Source organism: Oryctolagus cuniculus, chromosome 19, assembly GCF_964237555.1.
Source record: "Oryctolagus cuniculus chromosome 19, mOryCun1.1, whole genome shotgun sequence".
In the NCBI taxonomy this organism is placed as follows: domain Eukaryota; kingdom Metazoa; phylum Chordata; class Mammalia; order Lagomorpha; family Leporidae; genus Oryctolagus; species Oryctolagus cuniculus.
Window position 1 is genome coordinate 9572111 of NC_091450.1, and position 17361 is coordinate 9589471.

Consider the following 17361-nt stretch of genomic DNA (forward strand, 5'->3'; position numbering starts at 1 on the left):
ATCCATCTACTGTGGAGCTCAGTGACCAGGTGGATTTGTGAAGAGGCTCAGTAAGCTACACTGTGTCATGGACAGTTATTTCATTTTTATTGCTTGATTACTTAATGAAAACAGTACACATTTACTGAGTTTTTACTATATGCCAGGCACTATTGAGAGCATGTTATAGGTGTCAATTTATTTAATCCTCACCACAATGCTGGAGGTAAATATTATTGCTATTCCCATCTTACAGATGGCAGAACTGAGACACAAAATGGTTAAGTAACATGCCAAAAGTTACATAGCCTGTAAGTGGCAGGGCCTGATTACAAAGCCAGGCAGCTGGATACAGTGCTAACATGGGGACTGAATTTTATCTAACAGTCCTGCTTCTTGTCAGGTTGTTTCTTTCTGCTATATGGTCACATTTCATGGTCCTGTCTCTGAAACTAAAACAAGGATAACTTTTCCTTGGAGAAAATCTGGAGTACTGACTCAGATGTTATTCTTGCCAAAAAAAAGGGAGGGGGGAATATGTGTTTTATCAATGCTGCTCTTTCAAGCTTTGCTTAGCCTCTGCTAAAAATACAAGATCAGAGGAGCAATCACTTTGCTGGAGGCATAATTAACCATTAAAATTTAAACACATGAAATTCTGTATCAAAAATTCCTGAAATCACAAGATGGTCACCTCTTGTAATTTTTTTGCTGAAATTAAATGGAAAATATGGGAATTTTATAACCTCAGAATTGTCTCTAACTTCTTTCCCACCTTCAACTTAATCTGACCTACTTCTACACTGAGTGATCATATCCAGCCCTCCTCAAAAGCTCTCCAAGGCTCCCTAGTGCCTGCAGAGTCAAGTCCAAGCCCATTATTTTGATGTTATCAAAACTGTCCAATGTGGCTATTCTCCGACTTTCTAACTGCTTGCCCCATTATATCCATTATCCCTCCTAAGCTTCACATCCGAGTCACGGCACCATTATGTCGCTCCCCCTCTTCGTGGAGGAACGACACAGGACCCTGCGCTGTTCTTTTGTCTGCTCGGCCCTTCCCGGGTTTGCTGCTGGTTCTTCCCGGGTTGGCTGCCGTCCTTCCATCTCCATGGAAGGGCGGTGCCCCCTGCCACTTTCCCCACTTCCGCAGGGGAGCGGCACACCACTGGCCGGCTCTCTCGGGGGCTGCTCAGGTGTTCTTTCAGGTGTTCCCCTTAGATGTTCCTCATGCATGTTGTCTCTCTCCTCCTTTATAGTCCTCTTCCACCAATCCCAACTCTGCTACCCACACGCCGAGTACGCTGCTCTCCTCCAATCAGGAGCAGGTCCTGCAGTTTATTGGTTGAACTGGAGGCAGCTGCGTAGAAGCTGTTTACTCCTCTCTCAGCGCCATATTGTGGGAGAGCAGATGCATAGAATAAGTCTTAATTCGAGTAACTTAGTCTAGTCTGAGTTGCTCCCCACAATCCATGATATACTCCAGGGGTGCCAGGTTCCCTCCACTTCCTCAGTTGCCACCATGGACACTTTCTAAGTCTTTGCCCACAGCGTTTCCTTCCCAACCACATGTCAGCTGGCCTTTTCAGTTCAGCTCAGATGTCAGCTCCTCCAGAAAGCTCTCCCAGGTCTGCCCCACTCTGAATTGCAATCAATCTCTTCTTGCCATGTGGCCTTAATCCTTTACTAAATCCATTATAGCATTGACCACAATTTGTTGTTATTCAAGACATTTTTTGGAATCTTTAATAATGGTAGGGATAATTAAGTAATAAAACAAGACTAGTACTCATGAGAAGGGTTTAAGAACTTTCATTCTGACATAATTTTAAGAATTTATCTGAAAGAGTTACAGAGAGAGAAAAAGAAACCCACACAGAGATATCTCCCATCTGCTGGTTGATAGCATAGATTTTTTTCTAAAGATTTATTTATTTATTTGAAAGAGTTACACAGAGAGAGAAGGAGAGGCAGGGAGAGAGAGAGAGAGAGAGAGAGAGGTCTTCAATCTGCTGGTTTACCCCCAATTGGCTGCAATGGCCCGAGATGCACTGATCTGAAGCCAGGAGCTTCTTCTGGGTCTCCCACGAGGGTGCAGTGGCCCATGGACTTGGGCCATCTTCAACTGTTTTCCCAGGCCATAGCAGAGAGCACCCACATGGGATGCCAGCGCTTCAGGCAGTGGCTTCCTGCATTATGCCACAGCGCCAGCCCAGATAGCATAGATATTTACAACAACCAGGGTGGGCCAGGACCAGAGTCAGGTGTGGTTGATTCCAGCAGTTAGCCTGAGCCCAGGCACATTTCTCCCCTCCTCCACCTTCTGCCAATCAGATAAACTGCTCCTGAGTGTGGTCCAGGCCCACCTGGAAAGCTACCACCAAGCTGATTGGAGAGGCATATTGTCACCAGTGTTGATTCTATCCTATAGTTAGTGTTCCCCTGAGTTAGTTATGAACCCTTCTCCCTGCCCTTTAAAAAGTGGATGTGGCTGTGAATAAATTCAGACATGTTCACGAAACCTCTCTGGTGTTCCTTGTGGGAAGGACACTGTCGCCCTGCTCTCCCACACGGTGTGGCTTTGCAGGACAAGCCTCAGTCAGGAACTGGAGATTCAATTCAAATCTCCTACATAAGTGAAAGAAACCAAACTGCTTGAGCCATTACTTCTGTTTCCCATGGTCTACAGTCACAAAAAGGGGAAGTGAGATGGAGCTGGAAACTGAACCCACTCAGATATAGAACCTGTGAGTTCTTGCACAAATATTGTAAACATTTTGATTATTATGAGGATAACAATTTTATGTAGTACATAGATACATTTCCAAGAAATTAATACCTGCTTCCCTCCTGCCCTCACCTTTCTTTATTTTCCTTTTATTTTTTGCAATAGTATATTTTATTTTACTTTATAATCCACTAAATAAAGACTACAACAAGTGAAAAATAGACCACTGTTCCACATGAGTATAGTCAAGGACCATAAACAATAAACAAATCTAATTATCACTTTCATGCATATACATTAACATTTTTGCACTCTGCAGATTAGCTATCACAAATCAGAGAAAATGTATGATATTTGTCTTTTTGGGTCTGGCTTATTTCACTAAAGGTAATGGTCTCCAGGTGAATGCATTTTGTTGCAAAAGACAGGATTTCATTATTTTTATGGCCAAGTAGTATTCCATCATGTGTGTATACCACATTGTCCCATTTGTCATTTGATGGACACCTCAGTTAATTCTGTATCATAGCTAATGTGAATTGAGCTGCTATACACATGGGAGAACAACTATTTCCTTTATATGCTGATTTTATTTCTTTTTGGTATTTTCCCATGAGTGGGATGGCTGGGTAACATGGTAGATCTACTTTTATATTTCTGAGGAATTTCCATACTGTCTTCCATAACGGTTACTCCAGTTTATATTCTCACCAATAGTAAATTAGCATGCCTTTTCCTCCATATTTTCACCTCCATTCATTACTTTTTGACTTGAATGATCACCATTCTAAATGGGATGAGGTAAAACTTCCTTATTGCTTTTAATTGAATTTCCCTGATGGCTAATGATCCTGAGCACTTTTTCATGTGTCTGTTGGCCATTTGTATTTCAATGCCCGCTCATGTTCAGCATTTTATATAGGATCTTGGAATCCTTACTTAGTTCTTAACCGCTAGAACAAATTTTGACACATAATTGCTTTCTATCAGTTTTAGAAGTTGCTTTCAATTCTTGTTTAGGGTTTAATCTTAAATGGGTTATAGGCTTACCCCGATGTCTTTTCTGTTAAGATGATTATATGAAAATTTTATTTAGTTTTACTAACCTGGTATGTTATATGCATTGTTTTTCAGACACTAGACATGCAATATACAAATGTACTTCGTAAAATTTATGAAAATGTAATTAAAAGATAAGTGCAATTTGATGTGAGACTTTTGAAATTCATGTCTGGGTTTCTCATAATGTAGATTTTCATGAACTTTTTGAAGAGTCCTCATATATGCAATTTCATATTATCTCTAATGAAAGTTTTTAATTAATTAGTATCTTTCTATGTTATATGTCCATTAGTAGATTTCATCATGAGTGCATTTAGATTTTTTTATCATTATAGTTTTTTTTTAGTAATTTGTAGTTTGCTATGTCTAAACTATCATGGAATCTGATGTATTAAAAATAGTGTGAAAGCTGGCCGGCGCCGCAGCTCACTAGGCTAATCCTCCGCCTGCGGCGCCGGCACACCGGGTTCTAGTCCCGGTCGGGGCGCCGGATTCTGTCCCGGTTGCCCCTCTTCCAGGCCAGCCCTCTGCTGTGGCCAGGGAGTGCAGTGGAGGATGGCCCAGGTGCTTGGGCCCTGCACCCCATGGGAGACCAGGAAAAGCACCTGGCTCCTGGCTCCTGCCATCGGATCAGCGCGGTGCGCCGGCCGCAGCGCGCCGGCCGCGGCGGCCATTGGAGGGTGAACCAATGGCAAAGGAAGACCTTTCTCTCTGTCTCTCTCTCTCACTGTCCACTCTGCCTGTCAAAAAAAAAAATAGTGTGAAAGCTGGCACCACGGCTCACTAGGCTAATCCTCCGCCTTGCGGCACCGGCATACCGGGTTCTAGTCCCAGTTGGGGCACCGGATTCTGTCCCGGTTGCCCCTCTTCCAGGCCAGCTCTCTGCTGTGGCCAAGGAGTGCAGTGGAGGATGGCCCAAATACTTGGGCCCTGTACCCCATGGGAGACCAGGATAAGTACCTGGCTCCTGCCATCGGATCAGCGGGGTGCGCCGGCCGCGGCGGCCATTGGAAGGTGAACCAACGGCAAAAAGGAAGACCTTTCTCTCTGTCTCTCTTTCTCTCACTGTCCACTCTGCCTGTCAAAAAAAAATAGTGTGAGAGAATGAGGCATCAGGAAATTTGTGAATACCATCTTTTCAGTCTATTCTGATGTAGGAAGGAACAGATAAATATGACTTCTCTGCAATGCTTCTCAGATTTGTATGAAACAAATGAGACATTCTGTGTAATGTAAATAATAAATTGTTTCATCTAACTGGGTTTTATCAAGATATCAAACTGAGCCTACATAATATTTTGTCAAAATTTACATAATGAAATTTTTAGTAAGAAAAAATAAGTAACACTGTAACTGAAGAATGATATGACTACATGGCAATTTCATGACTCTGCTTAATACTAATTTATCAGATACAGTATATCATTTGCATATCTATTTTTGTGTATATCTGTTTTTAATATATAACATGAAAGAGTGCACATGATAGCACAGTGGGATAAGTCACCACCTGGGACACTGACATCCCACAACAGAATGCCTAGGATTAAGTCCTGCCTTGGCTTTTGATCCATATTCCTGCTAATGCATACCTTAGGATGTAACAAGTAGGAAACTTGGGTGGGATTCTAACTCGTGTCCTCAGCCTGGCCCAACCGCAATTGTTTTGTGCATTTGAACCAGCAGATAGAAGGTGTCCCCCTCCTCTTTTTCCACTAAATAAACTTTTAAATGTTAAAACAATCAAAATATGAATAACATGAAGAATCATGGAAACAGTTGATTAGAACATTTAGAATTGTAGGTAACATAAAAATTATCATAAAACTTAGTGTACTAGTATATAATAGATACAGAAACAAAATGAAAAATGAATGTAATTTAAAAACTGACAGGTTAGTATGATAGAAAACATTTTGAAGAGCAAAATAAAGTGAACATTACTTCCCGGTCGGCGCCGTGGCTCAATAGGCTAATCCTCCACCTTGTGGCGCCGGCACACCGGGTTCTAGTCCCGGTTGGGGTGCTGGATTCTGTCCCGGTTGCCCCTCTTCCAGGCCAGCTCTCTGCTATGGCCCGGGAAGTGTAGTGGAGGATGGCCCAAGTGCTTGGGCCCTGCACCCGCATGAAACACCTGGCTCCTGCCTTTGGATCAGCGCGATGTGCCAACCGCAGCACACCGACTGCGGCGGCCATTGGAGGGTGAACCAACGGCAAAAGGAAGACCTTTCTCTCTGTCTCTCTCAAAAGGAAGACCTCTCTCTCTCTCTCTCTCTCTCTCTCTCACTGTCTAACTCTGCCTGTCAAAAAAAAAAGGAAAAGAAATAGAAGTGCAAGGTAGAAATTACAATGATTGGAGTCAAAACTTGAATCCAATTAAGTAATTCAACTATTTAAAAAAACTCTAAAGAATGGAAAAATATTAGTTATCACCATATTCTAGTGCTCTCCAATAATATAATAGATTATAACTTCATATAATTATGTGAAATATAAGATTATTTATCAGAAAGTAATGACAAATAACAATCTACAAAAATTATAAATATATGGTATATTTCCTGGGCATGAAATATTCTCAGATGAGAAACCCATTATTTCTGTTATTTTTCATGAGAGCCTATTGTTTTCCTCAAACCATGTGAAATACTCTATTCGTGTATGCATTTAGTACCTATGAAACAACATGTACATGTTCCCAAACTCTTGTAACACATCTAAATATACTCGAAAAGTTATAAAAATCCTTAAATCCAAGAGGAACGTGGGATAACTTTTCAATAAGAAACATAAACCGATAGAATGAAAGAAAAAAATCAACTGAGATACAAGTGCTGACCCTAGGACACTGGCTGACCACTTGAGCCTCAAAGCTGTGTGAGTTCTACAACATTCCCTCTGGACAACTGGAAGAAACAAGGAATTATGCCAACTAGAGACTTTCCAAGGACTGAGAGACATCTAATGAGATACTCAAATTGAAAATAATGAAGCATACACAAAACTAAGCCACCAGAATGAAGGTTATCAGAAATTCAATATAGGAATCGTATTTCAAAACTTGAAGTAGAAAATGAAAGCATTAATGATGAAAATGAGGTGTAATAACAGTAAAGAACAAAGAACTTCATTGGGAAAATAAGAAAATAAAGCAAATATTTGAAAAATGCAACAAGCAATATACAATGCACAGTTTAAACATTAAATTAAACTCAAATGATCAGAGTGTTAATGAATTGAAAGACCGAGCTTCCAAACTGTTTTAAAGAATGACTATATGGGGCCGGCGCCGCGGCTCACTAGGCCAATCCTCCGCCTAGCGGCGCCAGCACACCGGGTTCTAGTCCCGGTTGGGGCGCCGGATTCTGTTCCAGTTGCCCCTCTTCCAGGCCAGCTCTCTGCTGTGGCCAGGGAGTGCAGTGGAGGATGGCCCAGGTGCTTGGGCCCTGCACCCCATGGGAGACCAGGAAAAGCACTTGGCTCCTGGCTCCTGCCATCGGATCAGCGCAGTGTGCTGGCCGCAGCGCGCCAGCCGCAGCGGCCATTGGAGGGTGAACCAACGGCAAAGGAAGACCTTTCTCTCTGTCTCTCTCTCTCACTGTCCACTCTGCCTGTCAAAAAAAAAAAAAAAAAAGAATGACTATATGATAGAAAAATCAAATGTAGTCATGGTAGTCATGTGATAATTAGAATGATAAGGAATAAAGCCCATTTATTTGGATCATAAGATTAGAGAATTTGTAAAATTATGAAAGATGTAATCCAATAAAAATAATTTATAAATGCCTAACATAGTATATCAGACATGATACTCCTTACATCATTTCATTATATTAAAAAGCTTAAAAATAAAAATGCTCATACATAAATCAGAATCATATTTAGTAAATCTGTGTATGCATTTAGTGTACATGTACCTATGAAAAAACATGTACATGTTCCCAAACTATTTTAAGAATTTAAGAATGCATGGAGGAAAATACTTGCAACTTAAATGCAATGACAGCAAAATCTCCACAACCTTTATTTTAAAAAACACACAAAAAGGAGAGAAGTATAATTCCATAGAGATTTATTGACTCCCATAGGAACATATTTCATTAGAATAATTTTCATCATGTGTGAAATATCTATTTTAAGAGAATTGTAAAAATTTATATTTTCTATTTTTACTTTATCTGAAAGGCATAGGGTGAGAAAAAGAGGGGAGAGATGGAGAAAGAGAGAGAGAGATATCCCTCATCTGATTTTTTCTTCAAAGGCCAGCAACAGCAGGGTACAGAAAGCTCAACCCAGGATTCTAGATCTTCATATGTTTCTCCTATGTGGGTGGCAGCAACCTATGTACTTAAAGCAGCTCCTGCTGCCATCTAGGATATGCATTTATACAAAGCATAACCAGAAGCACAGGTGGTATTCAAACCCAAATGGGGTGTGGGCATCTGAAGCAGCATCTGTGCTACATGTTCACCCAAATACCACTCTGTTTTTTACTCAGTTTGTTAAAATTCGAAGCTTTGCCATGGTATGTTTTGAAAAAATATTAATTATCCTTTTACTTGAACTGATTAGTATCAATGGACTGACAGTGGCATAGGCATTGACCACAACACCCTGTACACCCAGGATAACTGAGTCATATGACCACAGTATCAGGGAGGAGAATGAGATGATGAAGTCCACCCAGTACATGACCACAAAGAAACTCACCAGCAGCGGGATGGTCTGGGTGGCCCTTTTCTCTGGGGAGAATCTTGGGGAGAGGCTGGTGTTGTGAAGGTGCTGGGACCTCCTCTGATGCCTGAGTAAGAGGATCACCATGTACACACTTGAGAGCAGCATGACTCCCACCAGGAAGACATCCCTGGATGTTAACACTGTGAAGATCAAACTCCTGATGCTAGGGCTTATGGGGTAATATGAACAATATTTAGTGAGAACCATCAGATTGGTTTGGGTCACATTGGAAGATGCCACAGTGTGGAAGATTGTGCTAGTGCTGAAACACAAACAGAGAAACCATAATGAAAGAAATAAATAGAAGATGAAATGTGTGGATTTATACTTGAACTGTGCCAACCAGGAGGTGCTGGAGCTGATGGTGATGGCCTGGATGATGCTCAGGAGGCAGGTGGTGCAGATGGAGAGGCCCCTCATTACTCTGTTGATGTAGAACAAAGCCTTACACTTGAAGTCATTGAAAAAATTCAGGGACTCAAACAGGTCTGGAGACCTCAAAAACAGCACAGTAAGAAGCATCACTGTGTGTACAAGGGCCAGGTGACAAGTGATTATGTCAGTGAGCTTTGGCTTGTGACACTGCGGGCGTGTGAAGATGTGGAAGAGGAGGAAATTGTTGGATGAGATTCCAATGCCAGCTTGGCAGAGAATACAGTTATTAATAGCCACATGAGCAGAAAGTGTGCTCATCTTATTAACAGTTAGGAAACACAGGCATGCCTGAAAAGAAAACAAATACAGTAGGTCTCATAGGATCAGTAAGTATTACTCTGCATACTAGAAATCCACTTTTTGTGTTAGCTTCCCATCTTCAGAATGGTCTCAGATTTCTGTTATTTTCAGTTTCCATACCAGAGATTCTTTATGTGAAGTCTTCAATTCAGTAGAGTACTGTGAAATCACTGCTTTCAGTTAGAAAGAGAAAAACAAAGCATGGGCAATATAATTAGATACTGAATTTTGATCAGCATTAACACATGTTTATTGCTAACAAAATTGTGGAACATTCTTCCATGCTTTAAAAGACTCTTAGATACTCAAAAATTAAGATCATTCTTTTCAGGCCTTAATAAATATATTTTTACAATGTTAAGATTTCACTATTACATTACCATGCTATTACATGGAATGTAGGGAAAACAAGGTTATCTAGTTAATTTAATCTGGAGGTTTCTTTCCATGTCATGAAGCTATAACAGAAAAATTATAGAACATAAATATATTTTCTCACAGTTCCAGAGGCTAGAAAATCCTTGATCGAGGTTCTGTCATTTGATATGTGTATTCTAGCTGTTTTCTCCCATAGCAAAAAGTTAAGGGGCCATAAAGCAAGGAAGTACACATGCCTTTTTAAAATTACACCAACCATACCCATGAAGGTGTGGCCTTTGTGATCTGATCACCTCTGAATTATGTCACCTCTTAATACTGCTTAAATTGCAATTAAATTTCAGCATGAGTTTCAGAGGGGACATTTAACCCATAATAATGTGATAAAATGTTTACTTGTATGATGCTGAGAAAACTGAAAATTACCACATTCCTTCCATTTTCTAAGACCAATGAGTGTGATTGTTTTCAAGGACACTTGTATAACTGTAGGCCCATCATTATAAGCATTCAGGTATATTGGGAAGTTTTGTTCTTAGTTAATATTAGAGATTCATAGTTGAATTAGAAAAAAACCTATAAATCCGAATGAAATGTCTGTGTTTATAATGGGGAAACCATAGAGTCTGTTATACGTTTGATACTCTTTTACCAAAAGCTACACTTACTAAAATATTTGTGTATGTGAACTGCCAGGGTCATACAACCTGTTGCTACCACGAAGAAGTTGTGCATTCTCAGAAAACTTGGTTTGATCTCAGGTTAGACCAGGAGAAGCACCAATATCATGTTGACTTAAAGGCACAAACATAATGATTCCCAGATTTTAAGAGTTCCTCTTGAGTGTTAATAAAAATTAATAGGGCACAGATACAAATGCTTATTTTGCCTGAACATACCTAAATCATTTTATTAATCCAATGCATTTGAGCCATACAAGGAGCTATTCAGATAAAACATTGCAGAAAATAATTTTAGTATTTCTTTTCTGACTTAAAGTTATACCTACCTCATTCTCTTGGATGCAATCCTATCACCATCTGCAAGTGTTCACGTGCAAGGCTCTGAGGGTTTGATGCTGATGCTGGACTGCAGAGAACTATGGTTCCTAAGAGGAGAAGTCAGTAAATAAAAACAGGAACTACATTAAACCTATTTTAGGCAAATGAGTTAGCTACTACAAGCTAATAGACACATATGGTGTATTTTTACTAAAAGCCATTTATCAATGTCCTGTTATTTAAACTTAATTGAGGATCCTGTATTTGAATTTGCTGAATTTGGAAACCCTGACATGGAAACAATTACAGGGTTTTGAATAACACAGTGCAGACAAGAGGAGAAAGAAAATAGAAGGTATGCAAAGAGAAGAAATCCATACATGTCAGATACAAGTTGATCATATTGTAAAGGAAAGTGCATTTGAAATGATTTATTTAAAAAATACACAAATGTGAATGTTTACCTTAGAATGTACCATGAAAAAGAGACTCATTTACCATTTTCTGCTGGGGCCAAGGATGAGAAATCAAAACTTGAGAAATCAGAAGACAAATAATGAGAACGTATTTCATGATCATTTTTCTGATTTTTATTTTACTGTCAATATTTTATGCTCCAAAGTATATAGATAATTGTGAATTATGGTGGGGAAAATAACACCATTTAACATACTAAGAACAAATGAATTACCACAAAATCTATGGACTTACATCAGAAGCAAAGTGGAGTGCAATGAAAGGAAGAAGCCTTTTACAAGATAACGGGGGCCATTTTATATACAATGATCTGTCATTTCAGATAAAAATAACATTGTAAGATTTTCGTCTTTACGTTGAAATTCAGAGAAATATTGGTTTAAAATGGACATCGTTTATACATAGATTTTTGTATTCTTCCCAGCTCAGATGTATATATGTAATCTATATTATAAAATAATACCTTATTCTTTATTGTTGAATTACAAAAATCAAAAATATTTTTCTCATTGACTATATTTTGTATAGCATTGTAAAACCTGTGACCAGTTATCCACTGCACAAAGAAATTTCTGAAAATCTAACAGATATGATCGGCTTGCATATATATGTCTTATCATCATGTATCTATACATTATAAACATGAAAGGGTAAGAGTCACAACAGCAGACTGAGGTAGGGAATTTGGAAGGAAATTGAAAACCTGTTCCCTCTGTTGCAGGTGCCCTGGTTGGGGTCATTGGAGGCTCCTTATCTCAGAGTGCCCATGCTCAAATACAAGAAATCCATAAGGCTGCTGAGACAAAATTAACCATCTCCAGAGTCCACATAGAAAATAATGAGTTCTACAGGTTGTTTCTTGAGACATTTGGTTCTCATCAGCAAGGCATGGCTAATTCTCATCATTACTTTGCTTCATTTAGTCATTTATTTCCAGAATAGATTCTATCTTTATTGTATGTTATTTCATGTTACTTTAGCAAATCATAAGCATGTTTATTTGTGGGTTACAATGAGATGATAGGGTTCACATATACATCAAATGATGATTCAGTCATGTTAATTCACCTGTTCATTATCCCATATACTTGTTACTTCTTTGTTATGAGAGCATTAAAATCTCTATTAGCAATATTGAAATGCACAGTAAATTAACAATAGAAGAGTCATCATGCTGTGCAGCAGATCACTAGAATGTTTCTCTTTTTTTAAACTGACACTCTGTACATTTTGCCATTTGGCACTTAAAGGCAAATAGGCAGGAAGCCTGCTGAATTCAGGCATTATCTTGAAACTAATGATGACACAATAATGATATTGCAATCAACTGATCATTTAAAGTATATTTTAAGTATGAAATAAAAATTAAAACTTTTAAAGTAAACTGCAAAAGAACTAAAATTAGAGGGTTCTATTCTTAAAAGGAGATCTAAGTTCTTGGAATTTGAACTTTTTTCTCTAATCACAAAATATTTATTTTTATTGACATGCTAATATTCAAATATTTTCAAGATTAAAAATTTAATGTTTTATGCTATGGAAATTTTAAAAATTTCAAAATATTTAAAACAACTTACCCTTAAATTTAAAATAACTCAAAGCAAAAAAGAAAGCATTCTTATTTAGAATCGCCTCAATGTTTTTCAAAACAAAATTTCACATTATGGGTATAGTAATTGAAAGTGATAAAATTACTCAAGTAAGATAACAGTCAAATGCAATTCTAATTTAAATGCAGAATCCTGTAACTATAAATGTTGTGTCTTCAATCTGTGAATTTTAGCCTCATAAGACGTATGAAATTGATTTTTACATCTGTAGCATCTACTGACTTCACTTGTGATTTTCTATGTTGCAAGGCTGAAATTATGAAAATAGAATTTTCCTTGTTGTCATTGATCTCATTCTACAACATCTAACAACTCCCCTTTGGAGCACTCCTGGCCTCTGACAGAGCTGAGAAACACACACTCACCCAGCTGAGTCTCTGCAGGAAGCCCACAAAAGTGAAATGAACCTCCACCCATGTGGTTATAAGAAGATCTGCTATGAGCTCATCTCCCATCAGGCCCACGATTTTCTTGTCACCTGTGAAATAGGACAAGCTCTGGACTTGAGATTGGTACATACAAGAGTCACCAGAGGGGAACATGGAAAAGCACAGGGAAAGAACTGCTGAGCCTCACCTTCCCCACACATGAACACACCTTGCTATCCTACATCTGCCTGTGGGGACTGTATGGTTACAGTCATTGTCAGCAACACAGGAGTCTTGCAATAGCTCCAACTTCAAAATGAGTCAGTGCCACAACACTGCCAATGGTTTCTGCCTTGTTTAGAAGACTCTAGCACCTTTCTCATGTATCACTAAGCTCTCATAAATTCATATCTAGTCTAATTAGTGCCTTTATGGAAACAAGCAAATTTCCATTCCCAGCAGCACTATGGGGTTGGACACACTTTATCCTTCTAAAGAACATTATTTTGAACAGACTGTGTGGGTTTTCATACTCCTAGACTCTCAGATTTCTTTGATACCTTGGTCACATGAGTAATTCTGGCTCTAATTTATATACATGTTACCTTGCTTCCTGTAATTTTGTACAATGCTTACAACTTTATTTTCCAATCTGTGGTCATGCAGATATACCTCTATATTTAATTTTAACAGCTTTCAACTTTTAAGTCCTATAATTAGGTTTATTGGGTCTTTTTCCTTGTTGTTAATGAAAAAATTTACCACAAAAATTTTTCTTGAAGATATTTAAGTGAATACTACACATTAAACTGTAGACACTATGTACAATAGATTTCTATAATTTATTCATTTTGCATAACTAAATTTAAACCCATTGAAAAATCTTAACTTCAGTAGTAGAATATATTTAATCATTCCATAATGTATGTTTATAACATTATTAACATTATGTAGTACATGATAAAAGCATAAAGTACATGCATCAATTATTTTTTTACAAAATGATTTCTTTTGTACTCAGAGGCTGTGAGAGAGGACATAAGCAATGTTATTTCTTTTTTTCCAATAGAAATTTTTTATTTAAGGAATACAAACTTCATGCATTTCATGAGTACAACTTTAGGAATGCAATCATTCTTCCCACTATACCCACATTCCCACCCCTCCTCTTCCTCCCTCGCTCATTCCCAGTCCCATTCTCCACTAAGATTAATTTTCAATTAACTTTATACAAAGAAGACCAATTCTATACTAAGTAGATTTCAACAATTTGCACATATACACAAAAAACTGTTCCTCAACCATCAGGACAAGTGCTGTTCATATCTTCACTTAATACACTAAAATGAAATAAATATTTGAGAACAAGTTACAGATGTTATTTCTTAAGACTGCCCACATGATCATCACTGGAATCCTGTACTGAGAAATGCTTAGCTCAGCATTTCCTCCAAAGCTTCAATGTGCACATAAATCATTTGGGATTTAGTGCCACACTCTAAGACAGTGTGGTTCAAAAGGTTTGAATGAGCCTCATGTATTGGCTTCTCTAAGAAATCCCCTGTTAGCTGATCTTCCTCCTCCTAGACTCAATATTTTTATCACTGAGCCAGAGAATCAAGCTCAGTTCACACTGTCTTATGCCCATGTATTCATGGTATAAAGTCCATGGGCTACCAGTGAAAACCGTGAATCACCATCCTGAAACACAGTTTCCCTGTTGTCCCTTTAAAGGTCTGAGAAGGCACTGGAATATGAATAAGTTTGTGTTTTAGAAAACAACATTTTTTTTAGAAAACAATGCTTCCTGATCATGAGTTATATAATTATAAATGTTTAATGGAGCCCTGTGCTGGAAAACTTGAACATATTATGTTAGTAGTTTTCCATAATCCACTGTTAATTAACTACTAAAGGTCAATGATTGACTTGAAAATTTAGAGTTATGAAGGATGCACATTTCTATTCCTTAGGTTTAATTATCAATGACTTTAAAACACAGAGGGCCGGCACTGTGGCTCAATAGGCTAATCCTCCACCTGCGGCGCCAGCACACAGGGTTCTAGTCCTGGTCAGGGTGCCAGATTCTGTCCAGGTTGCTCCTCTTCCAGTCCAGCTCTCTGCTGTGGCCTGGGAGTGCAGTGGAGGATGGCCCAAGTGCTTGGGCCCTGCACCCGCATGGGAGACCAGGAGAAGCACCTGGCTCCTGGCTTCAGATCAGTGTGGTGCGTTGGCTGCAGCACGCTGGTTGCAGCAGCCATTGGAGGGTGAACCAACGGCAAAGGAAGACCTTTCTCTCTGTCTCTCTCTCCCACTGTCCACTCTGCCCTTAAAAAAAACAAAGCATAGAGAATAAAAGCCAAGTAACCTAGATAGGGAGGACACAGAAGGAAAGGATGAAATAGTCATTATTTAGGAGGATGTTTAGTTCTTGAGTTTACATTTAATTCTTTGTGATATATGAGCAGCTATTCAACTCCCACAAATGACAAAGAAGGTAATGAGAGAGATGTTTTAGAAGGCAAGTTTTAATGACAAAGGCAGAATTAAGGCACCAAAAATATACTTTTACAAAATTTTTCTGCTTTTGAACTTGTGGAAAATGTGGGCAGCAGCTCTGAAGAGATGGGAAGCTGCCCCTGGGACTCTGATCTCTTTGCTCTGAGGCGAGATCCCATGGCAGGGCCAGACTGAGGCAGGCTTCAGCAGCGGGAAGAACTGAGCAGTGCCAGGACTGAAGGGAGCCCTCAGCTTCTGATGACTGTGTGGCTGGGATATTCCCAGCTACATCTTTCCTAAGCCTGCCTTACAGAAATTTGACATCTAGCATTTTATGATTTTCATTGTTTCAGTCTTGTTGCCATCTATTTAACAATAAAAGTAACAGTAATTTATGTAAACCCCTAGAATTATTTGGAACAATTCTATTAAAAAGCTAAATTACTTTTATTCTTGACAAATGAAAAGTAATTAAAATAATAATAACAATAACCTTCCTGTCCAGAGTTTGATCTTTTGGGAACAATATCAGAGCAGAAACAACAACCAATCATTTGAACTGGACTAAATGAAGCTCAAGCCTCTTGGACACCACCTATTCTTTGAACTGACCACACAATGTTGACATAAAATTGATCCATTAGCTCTAGTCTGAAGATATTTGCATGATAGGAACCATGATTGTCTCACCTCTTATCTAGTGGCCTCATGAAATTATGCAATTGATTTATGTATCACTCAACATCTCTAAACATCTTCCTAGTTCTTCACTGAGTGCCAGGGAACTGGAAATAAAAATCTGTCAGAGGAAAAGACAAAACTATTTCTTCAGTGAAGTGAGGGAGGGACCTGAATGATTCACTGGTTGTTCTCTTAGAGGAAAATTTCATGCCATTTTTTTTTTCAGTCCGGCCATCATCTAACATCCTGTAACATCTCAGAGATTCCCAGGGGCTGGTGAGATGTTCTCCAGTGAGCCTGGAACCGGTTTTGGGATCTATCTTGGCAACTGGCTGGCCACATGCTTGCCTCTGCAAAACCAGAGGATTCCAGGCAGGGCTATCCCCAGGATCTGGGACATGCCCCAGAGTGGACCTGTGAGGATGCCCCTCCTGGTGGGCTAGAATGGGAGAAATGCCCATTTGTTTGGATGAGGAGCACTTGTCACCTGTTTCAGAGTCACCATGGGGGAGCTGACCAAGGCCAGGGTACCACCCCTCTGCCAGATCAATTTATCAGCCTGTCTCTGTGCTCTTCACCCTGGACAGTATCCCTCAGGACCTAGAACTGGAGACACAGAGGCCTGGGTCTCTCTCAAGTAGACAAGGGCCCAACAACTTAAGCCATCTTCTGATGCTTTCTCATGCAATTGTCAGGAAGCTGAATTAGAAGACAGTCAGCTGGGACAAAATTCAGTGCCCAGATGGGATGTTTTATGTGGAAAAGGGAACTATCATCCCTCCCTACATTTTGGTAGAAAGTGTGTCTCCCACACAGAAGCAGTGGATGTGCTGTATATACAACCACATCAGATTGCTTTATGAATATAGGCTCCTTCTCTCACTTGTGTACTCTACCCAGGCATGCTCAGTGCTGTGGTTAAGAGAACACTTTGGCATGGACATCACAAATAACTAACTCTATTGCTATAATATAAGTCATCTGAAAAGCTGTAAAGATACATTGTCTCCACATGTCCATTTGGTTCTTATAGATGTTAAATATATTTCAGTGACTGACATGAGACTGAGAAAGTGAACACATGTTTGTCAAGTAATTAGTTCAGG

The 17361-nt window shown here is 39.2% G+C and overlaps 1 protein-coding gene and 1 pseudogene across 2 annotated transcripts in view; one reads left to right on the top strand and one right to left on the bottom strand.

Moving 5' to 3' along the window:
• The window catches only part of ORYCUNV1R-PS1575 (vomeronasal 1 receptor oryCunV1R-ps1575 pseudogene), a 1374299-nt pseudogene that overhangs the window by 221712 nt on the left and 1135226 nt on the right, over positions 1 to 17361 (top strand).
• The window catches only part of ORYCUNV1R1662 (vomeronasal 1 receptor oryCunV1R1662), a 28702-nt gene continuing 19302 nt past the window's right edge, over positions 7962 to 17361 (bottom strand). Inside the window, exons 3-5 of one of the 2 annotated variants that reach the window (XM_070063750.1) lie at positions 16265 to 16373; positions 10629 to 10727; positions 7962 to 9411 (exon numbers count right to left, since the gene is read on the bottom strand). In XM_070063750.1, coding sequence (XP_069919851.1) covers positions 8264 to 9199 — 936 coding nt within the window. In that variant the 5' untranslated portion in view covers positions 9200 to 9411; positions 10629 to 10727; positions 16265 to 16373 and the 3' untranslated portion in view covers positions 7962 to 8263. 2 annotated transcript variants of the gene reach the window in all.